Source organism: Prionailurus bengalensis, chromosome C2 (genome assembly GCF_016509475.1).
Source record: "Prionailurus bengalensis isolate Pbe53 chromosome C2, Fcat_Pben_1.1_paternal_pri, whole genome shotgun sequence".
In the NCBI taxonomy this organism is placed as follows: domain Eukaryota; kingdom Metazoa; phylum Chordata; class Mammalia; order Carnivora; family Felidae; genus Prionailurus; species Prionailurus bengalensis.
The window spans coordinates 131,100,032-131,125,675 of NC_057350.1; the positions used below are offsets into that span (position 1 = coordinate 131,100,032).

Sequence of the window (25,644 nt, forward strand, 5' to 3'; positions counted from 1 at the left end):
TGATACATGTATACATTGTAAAATATTGACCCCAATCAAGGAAATTAACATTGTCCATCACCTCACGTAGTTACTTTTTTGGGGGCGATGGGTAAAAAACTTAAGATCTCCCCTCTTAGCAAATTTCAAGTATACAATATAATATTGTTAACTATAGTTACATGATTGTACCTTGGATGTCCAGAATTGACTTCTCTTGCATAACTGAAACTTTTTGCCCCTTCAACCGCATCTTCCCATATGCCCCTAGTTGCATACCCTTTGATCACTTCTTCAGTTTTGTAATTTTGTCATCTGTTTTCCATGAGAATAGAAATATACTTCACAGGCAGGTGAACTTGCTGTTTGTTTTACTACTGCAGGTTTTTGCCCTCATGAACATAAACGTTCATATCCATTCTGTTTCGTGTGATTTCTTCCAAAAATGTATGGTGCATTTTGTTTTTTGTTTTATTTTTTAAATTTTTTCCAGTAAAGTTAACATAGTGTTATATTAGTTTCAGGTGTACAGTATAGTGATTCATCAATTCCATACATCACCTGATGCTTATAACAATTGCAATCCTTAATCCCCATCACCTATTTGACCCAACCCTCCCATCTCCCCTCTAGTAACCATCACTTTGCTCTCTATAATTAAGATTCTGTTTCTTTCTTTTTTTTTTTTTTTATTCTCAACTTAGTTAACATACAGTGTAGTCTTGGCTTTAGGAGGAGAATCCAATGATTCATCACTTACGTATAACACCCAGTGCTCATCCCAACAAGTGCCCTCCTTAATGCCCATCACCCATTTTTCTCACCCCCTTACTCCCATCACCTCTCAGTTCTCTGTATTTAAGAATCTCTTATGATTTGCCTCCTTCTCTGTTTTTATCTTATTTTTCCTTCTCTTCCCCTACGATTATCTGTTAAGTTTTTCAAATTCCACACATGAGTGAAATCATATGATACCTATCTTTCTCTGACATATTTCACTCAGTGTAATACCCTCCAGTTCCATCCATGTTGTTGCAAATGGCAAGATTTCATTCTTTTTCATCGCTGAGTAGTATTCCTTTGTAAGTATATACCACATCTTCTTAATGAATTCATCAGTTGATGGACATTTGGGCACTTTCCATAATTTGGCTGTTGTTGATAGCACTGCTATAAACATTGGGGTTCATGTGCCCCTTCAAATCAGTACTCATGTATCTAATTCCTGTTGGATAAATTCCTAGTAGTGCAATTGCTGGGTCATAGGGTAATTATACTTTTATTTTTTATTTCTTTAATTTATTTTCTTAATGTTTATTTTTGAGAGAGAGGGAGAGACAGAGCATGAGTGGGGAAGGGCAGAGAAAGAGGGAGACACAGAATTCTAAGCAGGCTCCATGCTCTGAGCTGTTAGCACAGAGCCCAACGCAGGGCTCGAACCCACAAACCACGAGATCATGACCCGAGCCAAAATCAGTCACTTAACCTATTGAGCCACCCAGGTGCCCCAGGGTAATTCCGTTTTTAATTTTTTGAGAAACCTCCATACTGTTTTCCAGAGTGGCTGCACCAGTTTGCATTCCCACAAACATAAGATTCCGTTTCTTGATTTGCCTCTCCCTCTCTTTTTTTTCTCTTTGCTCATTTTTTTAATTATTATATTATTTTCAAAAAATTTTTTATGTCTATTCATTTTTGAAAGAGAGAGAGCACAAGCAGGGGTGGGGCAGAGAGAAAGGGGGACACAGAATCTGAAGCAGGCTCCAGGCTCTGAGCTGTCAGCACAGAGCCCGACACAGGGCTTGAACTCACGAACCGCGAGATCATGACCTGAGCCGAAGTCAGACGCTCAACAACTGAGCCACCCAGGTGCCCCATATTATTATTATTTAAAGTTTATTTATTTGAGAGAGTGAGTGTATGAGCCAGAGAGGGGTAGAGAGAGATGGAGACGGAATCCCAAGCAGGCTCCACATTGTCAGTACAGAACCCCACATGGGGTTCAAACTCACAAACTATGAGATTATGACCTGAGCCAAGATCAAGAGTTGGATGCTTAACCAGCTGAGCCACCCAGATGCCCCTCATTTGTTTCATTTCTTAAATGCCACATTTGAGTGAAATCATATGGTATTTGTCTTTTTCCAAGTGATTTATTTCACTTACTATTATACTCTCTAGCTCCATCCATGTTGTTGCAAATGGCAAGCTTTCATTCTTTTTTATGGCTGAATAATATTCCACTGTATACATATATAGGACTTCTTTATCCATTCATCAATCAGTGGACACTTGGGCTGCTTTCGTATCTTGGCTATTATAAATAATGCCGCTATATTGGGGTGCCTGGGTGGCTCAGTCGGTTGAGCGTCTGACTTTGGCTAAGGTCATGATCTCACAGTCTATGAGTTCGAGCCCCGCATCGGGCTCTGTACTGATGGCTCAGAGCCTGGAGCCTGCTTCCAATTCTGTGTGTGTGTGTCTCTCTCTCTGCCCCTTCCCTGCTCATGCTCTGTCTCTCTCTGTCTCAAACATAAATAAAAACATTAAGAAAAAAAATTTTAGAAAAAAATAATGCCGCTATAAACACATAGGTACATGTATCCCTTTGAATTAGTGATTTTGTATTCTTTGGGTAAATAACCAGAAGTGCAGTTGCTGGACTGTATGATAGTTCTATTTTTAACTTTTTGAGAACATCCATACTATTTTCCATAGCAACTCCATCAGTTTGCATTCCCATCAACAGTGCAAGAGGGTTCCTTTTTCTTCACATCCTCACCAGCACCTGTTGTTTTTTGTGGTGTTTTTAGTCATTGACAGGTATGAGGTGATATCTCATTGTACTTTTCATTTGCTTTTCCCTGATGGTAAGTGATGACAAACATTTTTTCCTGTGTCTGTTGGCCATCAGTATGTCTACTTTGAAGAAATTTCTGTTCAAGTTTTCTGCCCATTTTTAACTGGATTATTTGTTTTTTGGGTGTGAGGTTTCTTGTTTTGTTTTTTAAGTAGGCTCTGTACCCAGCACACAGCCCAACGTGGAGCTTGAACTCACAACCCTAAGACCAAGACCTTAGCTGAGATCAAGAGTTGGATCCTCAACCAACTGAGCCACCCAGGTGCCTGGGTGTTGAGTTTTATTAATTTTTTATATATTTTGGGTATTAACCCTTTATCACATATGTCATTTGCAAATATCTTCTCCCGTTCTATAGGTTGCCTTTTAGTTTTGTTGATTGTTTCCTTCACTGTGTAAAAGCTTTTTAGTTTGAAGTAGTCCCAATAGTTCATATTTGCTTTTTGTTTTCCTTGCCTCAGAAGACATCTAGAAAGAAGTTGGTATGGCCAAAGTCAAAGAAGTTACTGCCTGTGTTCTCTTCTAGGATTTTGATAGTTTCAGGTCTCACATTTTAGGTCTTTCATCCATTCTGAATTTCTTTTTTTGTATGGTATAAGAAAGTAGTCCAGTTTCATTCTTCTGCATATAGCTGTCAAGCTTTCCCAACACCATTTGTTGAAGAGACTGTCTTTTTTCCATTGGATATTCTTCCTGCTTTGTTGAAGATTAGTTGACCATATAGTTGTGGGTCCATTTTGGGGTTTTCTAGTCTGTTCCATTGATCTATGTGTCTGTTTTTGTGCCAGTACTGTACTGTCTTGATGACTATAGCTTTGTAATATAGCTTGAAATCTGGAATTGTGATGCCTCTAGCTTTTTCTTTTCAAGATTGCTTTGGCTATTCAGGGTCTTTTGTAGTTCTGTACAAATTTTAGGATTGTTTTTTCGAGTTCTGTGAAAAATGCTGGTGGTATTTTGATAGGGATTGCATTGAATGTGTAGATTGCTTTGAGTAGTATAGACATTTTAACAATATTTGTTCTTCAATCCATGCGCATGCAATATTTTTCCATTTCTTTGTGTCCTCTTCAATTTCTCTCATAAGTATTCTATAGTTTTCAGAGTACAGATCTTTTACCTCTTTGGTTAGGTTTATTCCTAGGTATCTTATTATTTTTGGTGCAATTGTAAATAGGATTGTTTTCTTAATTTCTCTTTCTGCTACTTCATTATTAGTGTATAGAAATGCAACAGACTTCTGCATATCAATTCTGTATCCTGCAACTTTACTGAATTAATTTATCAGTTTTGGTGGAAGCTGTAAGGGTTTTCTGTGTGTAATATCATGTCATCTGCAAATAGTGAAAGTTTTACTTCTTCCTTACCAATTTGGATGCCTTTTATTTCTTTTTGTTGTCTGATTTCTATGGCTAGCACTTCCAGTAATATGCTGAATAAAAGTGATAAGGATGGGCGCCTGGGTGGCACAGTCGGTTAAGCGTCTGACTTCAGCCAGGTCACGATGTCACGGTCCGTGAGTTCGAGCCCCGCGTCAGGCTCTGGGCTGATGGCTCAGAGCCTGGAGCCTGTTTCCGATTCTGTGTCTCCCTCTCTCTCTGCCCCTTCCCCGTTCATGCTCTGTCTCTCTCTGTCCCAAAAATAAAAAATAAACGTTGAAAAAAAAATTAAAAAAAAAAGTGATAAGGATGGACATCCTTGTCTTTTTCCTGACCTTAGGGGGAAAGCTCTAGGTTTTTCCACATTGAGTATGATGTTTGGTGTGGGATTTTTATATATGACCTTTATTATGTTGAAATATGTTCCCTCTAAACCTACTTTGTTTGAATGTATGTTGTACTTTTGTCAAATGCTTTTCCTGCATCTACTGAAATGATCATATGGTTTTTATCCTTTCTCTTATTGATGTGATGTATCACAATTTTTTTGTGAATATTGAACCACCCTTGCATCCTGGGAATAAATCCCACTTGATTATGGTGAATGATTTTTTTTAACCTGTTGTTGAATTTGGTTTGCTAGTCTTTTCTTGAGGATTTTTGCATCTATATTTATCAGAGATGTTGACCTGTAGTTCTCTTTTTTTTTTTTTTTTGTGGTATCTTTATTTGGCTTTGGTTTCAGGGTGATATTGGCCTCATAAAATGAATTTGGAAGTTTTCCTTCTTCTTTTTTTTGGAATAGTTTGTGTAGAATAGGTATTAACTCTTCTTTAACCGTTTGGAAGAATTTGCCTCTGAAGCCATCTGGTATTGGGCTTTGTTTGACTGATTCAGTCTCCTTGCTGGTAATCAGTCTGGTCAAGTTTTCTGTTTCTTCCTGCCTCAGTTTTGGTTGGTTACATGTTTCTAAGAATTTGTCTATTTCTTCTAGGTTGTCCAATTTGTTTGCATATAATTTTTCATAATATTCTCTTATAGTTGTTTGTATTTCTGTGATGTTTCTTGTTATTTCTCCTCTTCCATTTGTGATTTTGAGAACTTTTTCTTTTCTTTTCTTTTTTTTTTTTAATATTTTTAATGTTTATTTATTTTTGAGACAGAGAGAGACAGAGCACGAGCAGGGTAGGGACAGAGAGAGAGAGAGGGAGACACAGAATCCAAAGCAGGCTCCAGGCTCTGAGCTGTCAGTATAGGGCCCAATGCGGGCTCGAACTCATGGACCATGAAATCATGACCTGAGCCAAAGTCGGATGTTTAACCGACTGAGCCATCCAGGTGCCCCATCTTTTCTTTCTTTTTTTAATGAGTCTAGTAGACGTTTATCAATTTTGTTGATCTTTTGAAAGAATTAGCTCCTGGTTTCATTCATCTGTTCTATTTTTTAGTTTCTATATCATATATTTCTGCTCTAATATTTATTATTTCCTTCCTTTTGCTGGTTTTAGGTTTTGTTTGTTCTTTTTCTAGCTCCTCTAGGTGTTAAGGTTAGGTTGTTCACTTGAGATTTTTCTTCTTCAGGTAGGCCTATATTGCTATTAATTTACCTCTTTTTGCTGCATCCCAAAGGTTTTGTACTCTTGTGTTTTCATTTTTCTTCGTTTCCGTGTCCTTTTTGATTTCTTCTTTGATTTATTGGCTGCCACATTCATTGTTTAGTAGCATGTTATTTAACCTCCATGTATTTGTGGTCTTTCCAGATTTTTTCTTGGGGTTGACTTTTAGTTTCATAGCGTTGTGGTCCAGAAAGACGCATGGTATGACTATGATATTTTTTAATTTGTTCAGGTTTGTTTTGTGGCCTAAATGTTATCTGTTCTGGAGAATGTTCACGTACACTTGAAAAGAATGTGTATTCTGCTGTTTAAGGATGGAATGTCCATCTGGTCCAGTGTGTCATTCAGAGCCACTGCTTCCTTGTTTATTTTCTGTTCGGATGATCTGTCCATTGATGTAAGTCAGGTGTTACAATCCCCTACTGTTACTGTATTACTGTCAATTAGTTCCTTTGTGTTATTAACACTTTTATCTATTTGGGTGTTCCATGTTGGGAGCATATATATTTACAATTGTTGTATATTCTTGTTGGATTGTCCCCTTTAGTATTGTCCTTCTTCGTATACTTTGTATACTTTAGTATACTGTCCTTCTTTACCTCTTTTTACAGACTTTGTTTTAAACTCTATTTTGTCTCATATAAGTATTGCTACTCTAGCTTTCTTTTGAACTCCATTTGCATGATAAATGTTTCTCTAGCCCCTCACTTTCAATGTGCAGTTATCTTTACATCTGAAACAAGTCTCTTCTAGACAGCACATAAATGGGTCTTGTTTCTTTATCCACTCTGTTACCCTATGTCTTTTTATTGGAGTGTTTAGTCCATTTACATTCAAATAATTATTGATCTATATTATTGCTATTTTGTTACTTGTTTTGTGGTTGAAGTTTTTCTCTGATCTTCTCTTTCTCTCATGGTTTGTTGGTTTTCTTTAGTGATATACTTGGATTGCTTACACTATATATTTTTTGTGTATCTATTACTGTTTTTTGAATTGTGGTTACCATTTGGTTTATATATAACATCTTCTGCATATAGAAGTCTATATTAAGCTGATGGTCACTTAATTTGAATTCATTCTTTATTCCTCTCCCTTCCATGTTTCAGATATTTGGTATCATATTTTAAATCCTTTTGTTTTGTGTTTCTCTTGAGTGATTTTTAGACATATATATATATATATATATATATATGTCTATATATATATACATTTATATTTATATATATATAAATCTATATATATATAGATTTTTAGACATATATATGTCTATATATATTTATATATATATATAAATATATATCTATATATCTATATATATAGATATATAGATATTTTTTTTTTTTGCTTTTGTGCTTCCTATTTTTTAACTCTTGCTTATGGTTTTTGTTTTCCACTCAGAGTCCCCCTTAACACTTCTTATAGGACTGGTTTAGTGGTCATGAATTCTTTTAACTTTTGTTTGTCTGGGAAACTACCTCTCCTTCTATTCTGAATGGTAGCCTTGCTGGATAGAGTATTCTTGGCTGCAGATTTTTCCCTTTCAATATTTTGAATACATCATGCCACTTCCTTTTGGCCTTCAAGGTTTCTGCTAAAAAATCAACTGATAGCCTATTAAGGTTTCCTTTTTATGTAACTCTCTTGTTTTCTCTTTATCAGTATTTTTTTTCTTTTTTCTTTTTTTCTTTTTTGCCATTTTAATTACTGTGTCTTGGTGTGGACCTCCTTGGGTTGAATTTGTTGGGGATTCCTGTGCCTCTTGAATCTAGATCTGTGTTTCCCTTCCCAGATTTGGGAAATTTTTAGCTAATACATTTTCTGCCCCCCTTTCTCTCCTTTCTACTTCTGGGATCCCTATATTGTGAATGTTATTATGCTCGATGGTGTCACTGAGTTCCCCAAAGTATATTCTCATTATGCAGTATTTGTTTGTTTCTCACCTGTTTAGCTTGATTGCTTTCCATGACTCTACCCTGCAGGTCACTGATACATTCCTCTCTTTCCTGTAGCCTACTATTTACTTCATCTATTGTATTTTTTATTTCATTTTTTGAGTTTTTCATCTCTGATATGTTAGTTTTTATCTCTTGGTCAAGGGTGTCACTGATGTCATCTGCCCTTTTCTGAAGTCCAGCGAATATCTTCATGATCAGTACTTTATTTATTTTTATTTTTATTTATTTTTTTGAGAGAGAGAGGGTACAAGTGAGCAAGGGGCAGAGAGAGAGAGAGTCCCAGGAGGAGCAGAGAGAGAGAGAAGCAGGGCTCACCCAAAGCAGGGCTCATACTCATCTGAAGTGGGGCTCGAGCTCACCCAATGTGGGGCTCGAGCTCACCCAGTGCAGGGCTCAAGCTCACCCAATGTGGGACTCAAACTCATGAACTGTGAGATCATGACCTGAGCCAAAGTCAGGTGCTTAATGACTGAGCCACCCAGGCACCCTGTGATCATGATTTTAAATTGTTTATATCATTACTTATTTCTGTTTCATTTAGATCTCCTGCTGTTATCCTGTTCTTTCATTTAGGACATATTTGTCTGTCTCCTCATTTTGTGAACCTCTCTGTATCTGCTTCTGTGTGTGAGGAAAGTCAGCTATTTCTTTGGCTGTGAAAGTAGTGGCTTTATGAAGAAAAGGTCCTATAGTTCCCTGCAGTGCAGTGGCCCCTGCTCACAAGAACCTGACACTTCCAGGGAGTCTCCTGTGTGTGTAGCTTGCATTCTGCTACTGTGTCCAAGTTGTTTTTCCTTTCAGTCATGACTCTCTGCCTGTTGTGGGCTGTGCTTGCTCTCTGTGATGTTAGTGAGACCTAGGAAGGCTCGTTCTGAGGGGGCATATTACAGAAGGGCTTGGGGGCAGGATATTGGTGTTAGCAAAATTTGCGCTAAGCCACTAGTCCTAGGCTGGATCCTCTGAAATGTGGAGGCATTAACAAAACTTGCACTGAGCCCAGGGCTGAAGACAACAGGCTTGGGGTGTGCAAGTCTTTAGGAGAACTTGTCTTTGGGGTGCACTGCTAGCAGGTTAGGTAGCAGGTGTCTGTAGCTCTGTGTTTATGCTGGGGGGATAGGAGAGGAAAATGGCGCTTACTAGTTCTTTTGTACCCAGAGAAATCCCCCAGTACACTCTGAATCAGTATAAACAGATCTTCCTCCCATTATGTAAACTGTCACTTCTATGTTGCCTCTCTGTGGGCTGTTGTCTCTTTAAGGGTGGAAGCCCAGCTATCACTCCCATCCCTGATTGCTCAGTGCTGACTCAGCTGATTTTTAAATCTCCAGGCTCCAGGCTCCAGGTCCCACTGGTTATACAAACTCATGGAATGCAGCCCCTCTGGTTTTCAAGCCAGACGTTATAGGATTTGTTTTTCCCCTTGTGGGCTCCCTGATGATTTCCCCTCTTTGCACCCACAGCTCCCTCCTTCCTTCAGGCACCTCCCAACCACCTTTTCTATTCTTCCTAACCTCTTTGATGTGGCTTCTTTTCTGTATTTAGTTGTCAGTTTGTTCTGCCAGTCTTCAAATAGCTGTCTGGTCTATGCACTTGGATGTGATTCATATCTAGTTTTAGACATGGGATGAGGGGCCTCCTACTCTGCCATCTTTCCAAACCTCCTCTCTTACTTCTTGTTCTTGATCTAAATACATAGGAGCAGGAAGAAGGAACAAGCAACACTCCCCTAAATTCTCAGACTGGCCTACAAAATCCCACAAGGTCTGTCTCCATCCCTCATTGCTTTTCTGTCCTATTTCCTACTACTTTCTCCTTTGCTTATTTGGTCGGCCACACCAACTTCCTTGTGCTGTTTTGGAATGTACCAGGCACATTCCTTCTTGGGGCTTTTGTACTGACTCTTCTGTCTGCCTGGAATGTGCTTCCTCTTAATATTTCAGGGCTCACTCCCTCATCTCTCAAGGCTTTGTCCAATCACCACCTCCTCACTGAGGCAGTCCCTAATTACTCTATTTAAAATACCCCTCACCTGCCTATATTCCAATCTACCTTAAACATAGCACTTATCTTCTGCTAATGAACTATATCATTTTGTTTTACGTTTACTATTATCTCTCATCCTGTATTAGAATATAAGCTTCCTTAGAGCAGGGACTTTTATTTGCTTTGTTCATTGATACATCCCAAGTGCCTAGGATAGTGCCTGGCACATAGTAGGTACCCAGGGATATTTTGAATTAATAAATAATTCTACTTTCCCTTCTGATTCTTATCCCATTTTACTTTACCTTGATGCTATACTTCTTTAATGACTCATTTATAACTGCAGCCTGCATAATTAACAATTATATAATCTCTTCAGTCCATCTGTAGGTACACTACTAGGGGTACCTGGGTGGCTCAGTCGGTTGAACATCCGACTTCGGCTCAGGTCATGATCTCGCAGTCTGTGGGTTCGAGCCCCGTGTCGGGCTCTGTGCTGACAGCTCAGAGCCTAGAGCCTGCTTCAGATTGTGTGTCTCCCTTTCTCTCTGCCCCTCCCCCACTCATGCTCTGTCTCTCTCTCTCTGTCAAAAATAAATAAACATTAAAAAAAAAGTTTGTAGATCCACTACTATACAATACTGAATTGTGGGCCTTTGCTTGTGCTATTACTCCTATCTAGACTACTCCTCCCACTCCCTAACTTTAGCTCCCTAACTCCTACTTAGGATCAGATTCAGGTCTGAACTTACCATTACTTAATTCAGGAAGCCTTCCTTTAACCCTCCCAGATTAGATGTATGTACTCTTTACTCCGAGAGTACTCTCTCACTCTGTTGTTAGTAAAATCTTTTATCTTCCATAACAATCACATATCCTGCTATATCCTCAACATTTAGTTGGGTGCCTTAGTTATGGTACCAGTTTACTGAGTAATAATTAAATACATGAATGAATGAATGAATGAATGAATGAATCAGTTTCACTTATCCTCCACAGACTTACAAGTTTACCAGTGGAGCTGGAATTTTGGATCCAATCTTTAATCTTAGACTATTTTCACTTTATCATACTATCTCTTATACATTTTTGTTATTCCATTATGTCATCTATTATAGAATCTTGGTACTTTTATAAAGATATTTAAAAGTATCTATCCTGGGGCACCTGGGTGGCTCAGTGGGTTAAGCGTCCGACTTTGGCTCAGGTCATGATCTCACGGCTGGTGAGTTTGAGCCCCGCGTCGGGCTCTGTGCTGACGGCTCAGAGCCTGGTGCCTGTTTCAGATTCTGTGTCTCCCTCTCTCTCTCTGACCCTCCCCCGTTCATGGTCTGTCTCTCTCTGTCTCAAAAGTAAATAAACGTTAAAAATATGTAAAAATAAATAAATAAATAAATAAATATATCTATCTATCCTTTTCCTTTGTTTTACACCCCCAATAATCACATGTTTTCTTATAAATAGGATTCCCTTCTTGTAAATTAGTTATAATACTATAATCTTTACATCTTTCTAATTTGGACAACATGTTTTGCTAACTCACACATACCCATGCCCTGGGGCATAAAGGATCTCAGAATCAAGCTTCTTCTCGTAGTATATACCATATGAAATATGGTGAAACTAGTTTGTTGCCTGGCCTTTTCGTATATTTTCCTCCTCCCCAGACAGACTAGAAGAGATAGTGTTGATGGGGAAGACTTGACAAAATATGAAGGGCAATCATGTAGCTTGGAGATTAGGGAAAAGTATCACTTACCGTAAGCAACTTTTCAAAGTGCTAACTTGATGTTCTTTTAGTGCCCCCCCCTTTTGTACTTGTCTCCTACTTCTCATTTCCCTAAGAACAGAGTCTTCATGATTCCAACTGGCTGCTCGCCATAAATTGTCTCTCACCCTTCCTGCCTTAACATAGCAATGTCCCTTGTTCCTGAAGAATCTCTCTCACCACACCCATTTATCAGCCTTCCTCTTGTAGCGGTATTTACTACAGATATTTGTAATAGATGTTTGGAAAGCAATCTGACTAAACTAAATATTGTATTATCACTGAAAATATCATGGATATTGAGATATCTATTGAACATTTAGATAATCTCATGACTTCTCTTTAAGTTCATATTGTATATGAGTTTTTTACTTAGCATTTTTGCTGAAGCATTTTATGTTATTCCAAATTCACTCTGTTATTTTCATAACTAAATAATATTTTGTTGTGTGGATCATAATTTGCCTTTCCATTCAGCTATTATATATGACTTACAGAAGATTTCTAGTGTTTTGTTATTACAAATGATGTTACAAAAAGCATCTTTGTAGATAATGTGGGAAACTAAATTTAATCGGAGAAGTGAAGAATGATTAACCATGTATAATTGTCTCTTTCTTACACAAAAGATCGCATTTTTGCTCTTCTAACCAAAGGATAATCAGAGAGTTCTTTCAGATAAGTGCATAGAAAGGTTCCTTATTCTTTTTTGGGAGGGTTCCATTATATGGACACAGCACAGCATATTTCAATAGTCTCCTATTGATGGATATTGGTTTATGTCCCAATTCTTTGCAAATACAAACAATACTACTGCAGTGAATAATCTCGTGCATCTGTCTTTTCATTCAGGAACAGTTATATCTGTAGGACAAATCCCAGAAGTTGGATTGATGGAACAAAGAGTAATTGAATCTGTAATTTTGATGGATATTGCCAAATTGTAATGCCTAGGGATATTACCTTGTACACCCATCAATAATGCATGTGTCTATTTCCACAGAACTTTGCCAGTAGAATGTGTTGTTTGACTACCATTTTGCTTTCTAATGACTTGTAACAGATTCGGTACTCTTCCCATCTTCTTGCCAGCCATGTGTGAAATATTTTCTCCCAATTGTTTTATTTTGCTTTTTAATTTTGTTTTTTAATGTGCAATAGTTTTATATAAACAAATCAATTGATCTTTTTATTTCATTTGTCATTTTTAAGTTTTAAAATTTCTTTCCCATCCATCAATTTCATAAATATTAAATTATTTTTTCTTATAGTTTTTTATGGCTTGATTATTTAAATGTTTAAAATTTTTCAGGACACCTGGGGGGCTCAGTCAGTTAAGCATTTGACTTTGGCTCAGGTCATGATCTCAAGGTTCCAGAGTTCAAGCCCCACAGCTGGCTCTGTGCTGGTAGTTCAGAGCCTGGAGCCTGCTTCATATTCTGTGTCTCCCTCTCTCCCTGCCCCTCCCCTGCTCACACTCTGTCTGTCTGTCTGTCTCTCTCTCAAAAATAAGTAAACACTAAAAAAAATTTAAGAATTTTCGACTCTGATATATTTGAAATTGATTTTGATCCAGCCATATTCTGTAATGATGACAGCAGTAGTGCAGCATTTAACAATAATTGCATGATTACTACGTATAAACCTTTCTAGTGGTGGAATAAGTGAATTTCAAAGGGTGTTTCCCCCATTAAAAATAACACACACTCCAAGAGAACACATTAAATTGGGTTTTTTTTCCTTAAATGTGGTTGCATGATCGACATTTTTTTTTAACAAATGGAAATTTCATTGTAAAATGGTATTGAACTCGTAACAGTTTTTATTCCAATTTGAATTAAAGCTAAGTGTTAGTATTAAAGCTAAGACCAACTGAAGTTTAAGTATTTCACCTCAGAAATTCAATGTTGGTAGAAGAAATAGCTTTGAGACTCTGTGGACTGCTCACTGTGCTTCATGCTATATATTATTTACATCATTTTCTTTATTGTTACCACATCCATACCTAATGGCCATGTTTTTTCTCCACCTGCCACCTTTTTTTGTGTTAGAGACTGATTTTGTTTGATAAACCATATGGTTTGTAAACGCCTAAAAAATTAAAACTCACCAGCAAATTTCAGAGAGATGTCATTTTCAGCCTGCCTTAATCCTGGCACTTGAACAATCTTGAAATACCACAGAGTCTGAATTAAAAACAACATTATTTTATCTGTGCCATCTGTTTTCATTCATGAAGGGCTGTGACACAACAGATATTTTTCAATGTTTTCTGGCCTATTCAGATTTCCTCTAATATATTTCATTTACGACATTTGGTATCCTGTTCATTAAAATAATAAGAAAAGAGCAAAAGCTCTTTTTAGAAGAAGGTTATGTTTCAGCTGTTGCACCTGCCAAATTCTGCATGTAGCTGAGTTGAGATGATATATTTGTGAGGGGTTTTTCCCAGTTTCTGAAATATCAAGGTTAAATCAAAATATCTCAAAATTTACAAACTATGCATTCACCCTTATTTCCTCTACTTAATGACCCCAAAAGAAGAGCCAGTTTAGAAGTTTTATTTTTTAGAATCTGAATTGTTTTCCATATTAGATTGAATGAGCAGAAGCAAAGAATTATTTGCCTTGTTTCTTGAGTTTCTTCAAAATTTACCTGATGTCTGCAATCTATTAAGCACATATATAAAGCTATGGCAACAATTTTTCATGATAGAGCAAGGCAAGAAATGCTACTGGGAAATATTAGAGAAATATATATTCTGAATATTAGAAAAAGACCCTGGCTTTCATCTAGGCTTGAGGGAATTGTAGAAAAGATTTTGCTTTTGAAGGATTCAGCTTGTGGTCATCTAAGGTTGGATAAAAGATTTATCCAAGATGTCCTTGATTACTAGGATAGCCAGTAGAGAAAGAAAAGATCTCTAATGAAAATTAACCCCAGATTGTGCCATTATGTTCTAATCTGATTTTCTGAAGTACGTCCACATGGAAATCATATGTGCTAAATGAAGCAAGTGGCCTGACCCTTTCAGGCTGTGGGCCCCAAGGCTTCCTACAACTAAAACTTCAAAAACTCAAAGTAGAAAAAATACTTGAAAAGTGAAAAGTGAGCCTCTCTGGAAAAAAATTTTTTCTCTAATTTCCAACTAAGAATCAAAGCACAATTGCATATTATTGCACAGCCAAGACCACTCAAGTGTAAAAAAATTCCCCAGTCCGCTATTTTCAGAGAAGAAATTTCAGTTAAGATCCACAATACACTATGGGTGTGTGTGTGTGTGTGTGTGTGTGTGTGTGTGTGTATGTGTGTGTGTGTGTGTGTATATATATGTGTGTGTGTGTGTGTGTGTGTGTGTGTGTGTGTATATATATATATATATATATATATATATGGGGGGTTGTGTGTGTGTATACAATCATCCTAATGTGTATATATGGGGGGTTGTGTGTGTGTATACAATCATCCTAATGTTTTTCAGATTCTCTCAGATTCTCAGTTTAGTGGAATTCATTTTTTATCTATTAGCACCTATAAAAATCAGAAGGACACACTCTTATAGAACAGTGATGCACAGTTTGGAAATTCAAACATGATTAAATAAGTGAGTTAAGTGGACTCACCATCAAAGGTATAACATCTGAGATTTTTTTAACTTAATTTTGAAATATGTGAATGGGGAGATCTTTTCTCATTAAAATTTGGCAGATGCCAGTTGAAAGAAACATCCTTCTTTTAAAGAGAGCCCTGTGAGAATTGATTGAAAAGGAAATTCCATTAAATATGAAAGAACCCAAATTGTTTTAAAACAATTATATTTTAGGTGCACCTGGGTGGCTTAGTCGGTTGAGCAACTAACTCCTCATTTTGGCTCAGGTCATGATCTCACAGTTTCTGAGATCAAGGCCCACACTGGGCTCTGTAACACAGCACCTGAAAGCCTGCTTGGAATTCTCTCTCTCTGCCCCTCCCCGACTTGTGCTCATGCATGAGCTTTCTCTCTCTCTCAAAATAAATAAATAAACTTTAAAAATTCTTTTAAAACTGTAATAAAACAATTATATTTTAACCTTAAATATATTTTACTTTACATGTATGATTCACAATACAGAGTAGAGGGGATTAGAATTTTAAACTTTTGGTTCTTTGTACTGTAACTCCTGCCCTTTCCTAATTAGATATTTATTTTATTGTTTTACATTTTTGATTACTTTTTAAGCCTTGAAATGACTTCTAAATCTCTCCTCTACATCCTCATCTGACAGAATCTCTTCAAGCTCTGTTTTATAACATAAGAATATGAGTACTCTTACTGCTGTCTCTACCTTTTATCCCTCCCTTCCATATTGTACCCTATGTCAGCCACAGCGTCTATTTTTACATTGTCAAGATTACTAAATTTATGTTCCTTCTTGCAATATCATGATTGACCATAGGATGACTATAAACATTGAAAACCAACAAAAGCACTTGCCTTATAGGACTTATGTAAATAGAAGTTTTCTTCCTTCCTTTCTTTCTTTCTTTCTTTCTTTCTTTCTTTCTTTCTTTCTTTCTTTCTTGTCGGCTTCATGCCCAGTGTGAAGTCCAATGTGGGGCTTGAACTCATGACCCTGAGATCAAGACCTGAACTGAGATCAAGAGTTGGATGTTTAACCAACTGAGCTGCCCAGGCTCCCCAATTTTCCTGGAGTTTCTAATTGCCATTTTTCTTTCACTGCATTTTTTACTTGTATCATATTATATTCCCACCTATACCCCTTTACACATACACACTTGTACCTTTAAATTGTACCTGTGATTCTAGTGAGTTTTCCCCTTTCTGGAGACCTTTCTCTTAGAGTCGTCATTCAATCCTGTTCCAATCTGGACTGAACATCTTTTAGGCATATTTCAGTACAATTATCCTGGATATCCATAGATTACTTTTCTAGCATCTACCATCTTTTGGATCCTCTATCTTCCTTTGCTTAGGTACATTCTTAACTTTTTGAGGAAAAAATGCATAATAAGTCAAATTATCTGAGATCTTATGTGTCTGGATAGGTATTTATTTTGCCTTAACGGAGATTGACACTATGGTATCAATAATATCAATCAACAGATCGAACTCTTCATTCTCTGCAGCATCTCTTGTTGCTGATGAGAAATCTGATGCAAGTCTAATCCTCCTTCCTTTAGAGGTTGCTTGTTTTTTCTTTTTAAAACCCTTTAGGATTTTCTCTTTATTGTTGATGTTTTGAAACATCACAAGCATGTGTCTAGAGATAGATTCTTCTTGCCAGTCAGTGGTCCTTTTAATTTGAAGGGTTTTTTTTTTTTCAGTTTTAGAAAACTTTCTTCTTTGTTTCTTTGATAAATTCTTCCCTTCATCTTTCTCCCTTTTTTGGGGGGGAGGGACTGTTTTCTCTTTATTTGGCCTCTTACTGTGATGTTAGGACTCCATATTTTTGCTCTAAGTGTCTCTGATCTTTGCTCTCCTATTTTCAGTCTCTGACTTTTTCCTTTGCTCATGGGAAATTTACTTGATTTGATTTTTAGTGCTTCTGTTAAACTTTATAGGTTTTTAGCCACCATATGTTAATCTCTAAGAGTTTTTGTTTTGTTCTCTGGTTGTTCCTGTTTCATAACATCCTCTTCTGGTTTTATGGCTGCAATACATTCAAATCTGTCTGATTACATTAACTAGAGTTTTTGTTGTTTGCTTTGGCTCATTTTGTTGTGTTTAGGTTCTCTCTTGTTTTATTTTGTTTCTCTATAGTGAAATTTACAGTTTATTTATCTTAGGCATTCATCGTCTTTAATGCTGCAGGCAGGCTCTCTTCACATACTACAGATCTTTGGTTTTCTGTTCATACTTAAGAGAAAAGGAAGCGTAGGTGGTAGAGTTTTTCCCCTTTATTAACACAGAGATTTTTTCCAGCCATGTTCCTCTCCTGGGTGGGAATTACATAAGGAAACTTTTGGTGGTGCAGTGCTGGGACTCAGTTTAGAGTCAGCTGATTGGAAGCTAGCTTTCAAGCTACAGCCTCCAAGTCTCAGAATAACTTTATCCAGTTTTTTGGTAACATTCTACACACTTCTGTTTTTCAGGTTACGTATGTGCCTGTAGAAGTGCTACCTGGTACATCTGCCAATCTTGAACTTATTCCCCTTTTGTAGCCTTGCTTCTCAGTCATACCTTCTGACTCTGGGGCCAGAACCCTCTCCCTTTACAGTTTTATACATCATTTTCTGGACTGACTTCTCTGCCCATTTCATTGGTCAACTTGCCTTTATCTTTTTCCTAGATATTTATTGAAATCTCTCATCCGTTGGTCACCACCAACACCCCCAGTTCTATCCCTCACCTTCTCTACTTCCTTTTCTGTTATGGTAATCCCTTCATTGTACTTTAATATTTTTATTTCAGTGGAATCTCAGGAGCAATGGGGGGCAAACATATATTTATGCCATCTTGAATCTCTCTAAGTTGGTTTTAGAAAAGCTACCAATTCAGTTTCCATTCTGAACTCTAGCAAATTTTAGAATGTTTCCACTGTATGGTTTTTTATTTATTTCGTATCTCCTCAGATAGAATGAAAACACAAGAGCCATAACTGTACATTCTATTTCATTTGTTTCTTCTATAGAGCCAGATACTCAACTGTAAGGAATTTTAAAATTTCAAATGTGAGTGTTGGGGTTTAAAGTAAACCCCTTTTCTCTAACTTTACTCTTGACTTTAATCCTTCTGTTTCTTTATCTCTGCTTGCCTTGGTCCCTATTTCTTGCCTAATCAACAACATTCACAAACTTTTGTTATAGTATGTTGTTTTAATTGTTCTATTTTATTGTTAGTTGTAGTTGTTTATCTCTTACTATGCCTAATTTATAAATTAAACTATATTCATGCATATTTCAAATAACACAGATCTCAGCACATACATCTCCTAGTATGATCACAAACTACAAGAAAATAAAGGGGCACCTGGATGGCTCAGTTGGTTAAGCATCTGACTCTTGATTTCAGCTCAGGTCATAATCCCGGGGTCGTGGGATTGAGCATGGAGCCTGCTCAAGATTCTCTCTGTCTTTCTGGGGCACCTGGCTGGCTCAGTCAGTTGAGCATCTGACTCTTGATTTCATGTCATGATCCCAGGGTTGTGGGATCAAGCCTTGCATTGGGCTCTGTGCTAAATATGGAACCTGCTTAAGATTCTCTTTCTCTCCCTCTTGCACCGTTCCTCCACTCCCCCGTTTGTGTGGTCTCTCTCTCTCTTCCTCTCTCTCTCAAAAAAATTGCTCTCTCCCTCTGCCCCTTACCCACACTAGTGCACTCACTCTCACTCTCTCTCTCTCTCTCTCTCTCAAAAAATATCTAGACCAGATGGCGTAGTCTGGATAGGTACTGAGATCCTCAGACCAATGAACCTTTACCCAAATTCATGCCTGGGGAAATGATATCTTTCTCAGCCACTGGTTGGGTAGTTAATATCATATGAGTTTAAGTACTTTCTTGTCCAGGATCGCCTGGGTAACTCCAACTCTTGATTTTGGCTCAGGTCATGATCTCGCAGTTCATGAATCTGAGCCCTACATGGGGCTAATAGGGCAGAGCCTGCTTGGGATTCTCACTCTCCCTTCCTCTCTTTGACCCTCACTTTTTGTCACTCTCTCTCCAAATAAGTAAACTGAAAAAAAATTTTTTCTTGTCCATATGTCAGAAAATATGAGATCTAAACAGGACGAGATACACTAGAAAAATTTCACAACATTTCTAACAGGCTGCGATAGTATGAATGGGGCAGCCGTCCTTAAGGGTTGCAGCCATTTCGGGGCTTTGACTTCTGATTATTTTTGTGCAGCAGGTCTCATTAATGAAGTCCATTCTTGGCTTTGCCTGATCATTTTTCTTGGGTGATGTACAGTTTTATACATAAGCATTTTTTAATGAATCAAGGATTTTCTTCCTATTTTTTTGCAAGATAAACTTAGAAGGATTAGAACTTCTAGGGTGAAATGTCAGACTAAAAATTCCTTTTTATGATGTATTCTGCTTATTTTCTCCCTGATTTTAGGAGCTGGGAATCCAAAGTGCACAATCGCAATTGTTTTGGGAAGAACTAAAAATACCTCTGCAGCCAGGTAATAAAATAATTGTGATTGAAAAATTTATTTGGGAATAAGAACTACTCTTTCTACCCACATAATTTACTTAAAATACACCATTTAGAATTACAAATCATAATAATATAAAGCATATAATGAGATTAATGTTACATTTGTGTTTCACAATTGTTTTGCTGTAAGATTATATCTAGGAACATTTTAGGGAGTGTTTCTATGCATTCTTCAATGTGGAATTTCTTGTATTAAAAAGTGTTGCTGAATCCTCAAAGCTGTTTGGGTCAGATTATGAGACATATAGAAATTTTCAGAACTGTCTGTAAGTAATTAAGTGATTATATATTTAGATCAAAGGCGATAGTCTTGCAACATTTGATACTGTATATCAGTTCCTAGTTTCCACTCTGAGCAATGAGAAGCTCAATCAAATAACTTTAACTTATTTTCAACTTATCACTGTTATTGTTCCCAAATACAGCCTGCATCCAACTGTGCCTGATGTATGCCTTTTACACAATTCCCATTCCAGACATCATTGCTTACATGAGTACGTGGTAACAACAAAAAAAAATGACAATTGCAACTCCACCTAGCATCTGTTTTATTTTTCCACATAGCAAACTTTTCCTAACATCTGCTTTTCTTTAACCAGACACAAACAACACACCATGGTTCTTGTTCCTATCAACACACCTGGAGTAGAAATAATAAGGCCTTTGTCAATTTTTGGCTATATGGGTAAGTACTCAACCAAGATAAGCATGCATTAGCTAGCAGGAAGACGGGAATATGCAGTAACACTGAAGGTAACAGCATTATAATATAGGAAATGTGTTCTTAGAAATCCTTTGGTGTTGACAACTATCTTAATATAAATGCCAGTGGTGGTGGTGGGGGGGAAATATATATATGTATGTGTGTGTGTGTGTTTGTGTGTGTGTGTGTGTGTGTGTGTGTGTATACACACACACACATATATATGTATATATATACATACATACATAAATGTCAGTGGAGCTCAGAATAGAGCAAATAAAGCTGATACAGCACTGGACCTCACTTTGTTTACTTTTGAGAAAGGGTAGATTGTATTCAAGGAACAGTAACTCTGGCTGCTATTCATCCCTTTGTCATCCAGCAAAATGGATTAACGAAATAGACTTAGAAAAATTAAATCTATATAATCCACAATGAAATTCATTTTTATCTTCAAGTTTAGCTTTCTTAACCAATCGAACTGCAAGGGCTATTAATAAGCAATGAGCTCTGGAGCACCTGGGTGGCTCAGTCAGTTAACTGTCTGACTCTTGTTTTCATCTCAGGTCATGATCTCACGGTTCGTGGGTTCAAGTCCTGCATCGGGCTCTGTGCTGGCAGCGTGGAGCCTGCTTGGGATTCCCTGTCTCCCCTCATCCTCACAAAATAAATAAACATTTTTTTAAAATCTACTTTTTTTTTTTTTAATTTTTTTTGGCGTTTATTTCTGAGAGACAAAGAGAGACAGAGCATGAGCATGGGAGGGGCAGAGAGAGGAGGAGACACAGAATCAGAAGCAGGCTCCAGGCTCTGAGCTGTCAGCACGGAGCCCGACGCGGGGCTCGAACTCACAAACCGCGAGATCATGACCAGAGCCAAAGTCGGATGCTTAATCGACTGAGCCACCCAGGCACCCCTAACATGTACTTTGAAAAATAAGCAATGAGTTTTGATTGATTTGAATGCAAAACTTTTCCATTCTTCTGTGCTTGGGTGGAATTTCTAAGAAGCAAGGATACTTTTGTTTCTGGCCACCCAGCTCAAGCTCATGTTCGTTGTTGCCTTGCTGCTCAGGTAATTCACTCAGCAAGTATTTATTGAGGGCTGACCACTGTTCTAGGTGCTTAGAATACATTAGTGAGCACAATAGGTTAGGATCTCTGACCTCATAGAGCTTACATGATAGGGGAAAGAGACAGGTGATAACTACAAACATGTAAATAAGTAAATTATAGCAACTTAGCAGGTAATAAATGCTATGGAAAAGTTTATTGAACCTCATGCTCTGTGGTGACCCTGGCTTTCTCTTTATTGTTGAATATGGCTAATAAAAATGTTCAAGTAGCAGATGAAAGACTTAGAGTTTTAGAGAACATTTGGCATCACCTTCCATAGGATGCACCCACAGATTAAGTGTCGTTTGCAAGAAGGTGATGAACAAGTTCACTGGAGCAAATTGTGAATGGGAATTTGTTGGGTTGCAGAGCAATAGCCTGAAGACCCCCCAAAATGGATTTATAATTTAGGTTGCCTGGAAATAACCTCCACTTCAGAGCCTGTGTTTGAATTTGCAATGAGACAAATTCACCAGCACCTCTCCAACTCCCCATGCCCAAGGCCAAAAGAAACAATTGTAGAGATGGTTGATTGTTAATGTCTATTCTGACAGGAAAAGGGTGTGGAGTTAGCCTGAGATTATCTCCAGAACCAGGGGATGGGGAGGCAGTAAGGAAGGGTGGGCGGTGTGACGTAGACAAGAGTGTGAATGTGTTCCCATTCTCTGTCAAATGCCAGCATTTCCCAGAGGCAAACACATAGTGAACAAGCCTGGACTGGGAGAACACATACCTCAAGGCCCAATCTGTGCTGAGCCTGTTCTGTCCCTTTGAGCAGGCGCTTTGCATGTCCAGGCATTGGTTTACACAATGGTAAAATAAGAAACCTGAATCACATTACTCACTTTCGACTTTTGAACTATTGGAAGCTTTTTTTTTTTCCCAAGCATAATTTTCTGTGGAAGGCCATACATAAAAAAAGTCTCAGAAAAGAAGCAATAATCAAACAACAATGATCTGATTGGATGTATGAAAATGCCTTCCCTTCTAGTAACTCTACAACTTCAGAGAATGAGTTTGAAAACCTCTGGATCAAATGATTTCTAAAATCTCTTCGAAGTGGAACAGTTGAGTTTTCTGGGTTCTAGGGTGCTAGGCGTTCAGAGTTCAAGATCTACCTAGGAATATCTGTGACATATGAGGCTTTTAACTTGGACTTCTTTTGAGTAATTATTAATTACATACGAGTATTTTTTGGTCAACCCATTTTGATCTTCAAAATTATATTTTCTATTTTATAGATTATTTACATGGAGGACATTTTGAGATCCATTTTAATCAAGTACGAGTTCCTGCCACCAATATAATATTAGGTGAGATAACTTTGGAAAAATGATTCTCCAGTACTGTGTACTAAAATATTTTCAGGTCTAAATCTGGAAAAGATATGAAGTCTACCTTAATTTAGGTATTTTTCCCTCCTAGATACCTTTCCCTCTTACCCCATTTGTAAGAGAACATTTTTCCATTTGGTGGATTTTCTTACATGGAATAATGTTTTATTTAAGTGTTTGATATGGTTTTATATATCACATTAATTGAAAACCTAGCTAAATACAAAAAATACACAATTCAGAGCGACACACTGTTTCCTAAAATATGATCTTCAGGCCTCTACTTGTTTTAAGAAAACCTCACAGTACTTTCTGAATTTAAGTCTTACATACAAACACATTAGAATCATAAGTAACTTTGCATACTGAATACCTGGAATGACTTGACCCTCTTGCTTATTGGAATCCTACCCAACCTTCACAGAACATCTCAAGTGGTACCTCTTTCAGAAAGGTTTTTGTGTTCTTCACCCCATCCACTCAATAAACCCCTGCTGCCTGCCGAGTCCTGAGGATACAAGCTCTCTTTCCTTTGCCTTTCTTTGTTCTCCTCCATATCCCTTATCCTTAGCATCCTTGCCCCCGCTTCTAGATTCCGAACTCCTAGTGAAGGGACTGTTTCTTATTTACCTTTGTAACCATTACAGCATTTATAAAACAGCATATGCATAGTTGGTACTCAGGAGACATTCTTAAATTGGATTAAAATGTTTAATGATTGTGGTTTAAAAAACATAGAGATCAGAGGGGCACATGCACCCCAATGTTTATAGCAGCACTATCAATAATAGCCAAATTATGAAAAGAACCCAAATGTCCATCGACTGATGAATGGGTAAAGAAGATGTTGTACCTATATACAGTGGATTATTACTCAGCAATCAAAAAGAATGAAATCTCAACATTTACAACAACATGGATGGAACTAGAGTGTATTATGCTAATGAAGTAAGGCAAAGAAAGACAAGTATCATATGATTTCACTCATAGGTGGAATTTAAGAAACACAACAAATGAACATAGGGGAAAGGAAGGAAAAATTAAAAAAGAAAAAGGGAGGCAAGCCATAAGAGACTCTTCTCTTAAATACAGAAAACAAACTGACAGTTGGCAGGGAGAAGGGTGGGAGTATGGGCCAAATGGGTGATGGGCGTTAAGGAGGGCACTTGTTGGGATGAGCACTGGCTGTTATATGTAAGTGACAAACTACTAAATTCTACTGAAACCAATACTACACTATATGTTAACTAACTTGGATTTAAATTAAAAACAAAAAAAAAAAAGATTTTCTTGTCCCCCTCTCCCCACAAAAAAAAAGTTCTACAAATAATGAACATTATTACAGAACTGACTTTTCTCCTATCAGAATGCCATTTTCATTGAGGGAAGTTCATCATTTTCTCAGCATTTATTTAAATAACAAAGTAAATGGCTGTGGTCACTTTCATGTTCTTCTTTCTTTCTTATAGGTGTAGGCAGGGGATTTGAAATCGCCCAAGGCCGCCTTGGACCTGGTAGAATCCACCACTGTATGAGAATAGTAGGTCTGGCAGAACGTGCTTTGCAGATCATGTGTGAACGGGCAACAAAAAGGGTGGCCTTTAACAAGAAACTGTTTTCACATGTAAGGATGATTACTTACTTGAGTTTATTGTAGCCCCGTGCGCTACTGACCTTGAAACAAAATAGCATTACTTGGTCATAGAGAGATCTCCTCTACATAAATAAGATGGGTTTTTCCCCCATAAAGTATATTTATGTCTGTACGTAAATATAGTCTGATGGAGATCTTTAGCTTTGTGAAAGATTAAATAATTCCTAAAGTGCTTCAACACCTCAGTGCAAACAGTATGGACAATTCCTTCTACTTTCTCAGATTCTTGCTCTCTAGAGAACCTGGTACATTAGCACTTCTCTGTAGAGAAGGCTGTCATAAAGAAGAAGGATTGGCCTTGTTCTTTGGCTTTCTGGAGGGAGTACGTGAGGAAATATAGGAAAATAACCTAAAGCTCAGTAAAAGGAGAGAGATCAAAAAATGGAATGGACTGCCATTCTTTGCCTTTCTTTGTTCTCCTCCATATCCCTTATCCTTAGCATCCTTGCCCCCACTTCTAGATTCCGAACTCCTAGGAAGTCTAGGAAGTGAGTTCCCTGTCACTGGAAAACTGCAAGTAGAAATGGGATCAGTATTTGGTGGGATGTTCATGATTTTTTGAATTCCCAACTATAAATTATGTACTGCTAAGTCTGTTGTTTACAAAGCAGAGTAAACAATATAGTTACATGTGAGCAGTATAGTCAGAATTAGAGAATATTTATCAAGAGGGAAAAGAAGCTGTCATTCCAACTTCCTTGGAAAACTTTATAAGAGAAGTGGGATATTCAAGTCATCTCCCAAAAGCCCTTGTAACTTTTAAGGCAAGAAAAATTATTTTTTACATATTCAGTACTTACGATGCTAACGGTTTAGTGGGGTGGTAGAATTGTGTTTGTGTTTGCTGGACACGTGTGTTTTAGTACTTTGGTCCCCTTGTCAAGTACATTTGTGAGCATCTTTTAAAATTTCGTAGTATATTTTTTATTTTAAATTCCTGTAGGCTATGTTTGATTTTTGTGATATTATTCAGCATATCTGTAATTTAGTTGTAACACAGTTTTATGGGAAAATACAGCCTATCTTATGGTACACACCTGGGAGTAATCTGTGGGGAACCCTTTTAATATATGGTGAGGGCAAGGGTTCAGCTGTTGGATGGACACTGTAGGAGAAAGTAAGGTATGAACTTT

At 37.4% G+C, this 25,644-nt stretch overlaps 1 protein-coding gene across 1 annotated transcript in view; it reads left to right on the forward strand.

Moving 5' to 3' along the window:
* The window catches only part of ACAD11 (acyl-CoA dehydrogenase family member 11), an 88,112-nt gene that overhangs the window by 50,716 nt on the left and 11,752 nt on the right, over positions 1-25,644 (forward strand). The window contains 4 exon segments of the mRNA XM_043595393.1: positions 19,604-19,670; positions 20,305-20,390; positions 22,765-22,836; positions 24,327-24,481. Of these exon segments, the coding sequence (XP_043451328.1) occupies positions 19,604-19,670; positions 20,305-20,390; positions 22,765-22,836; positions 24,327-24,481 (380 nt within the window).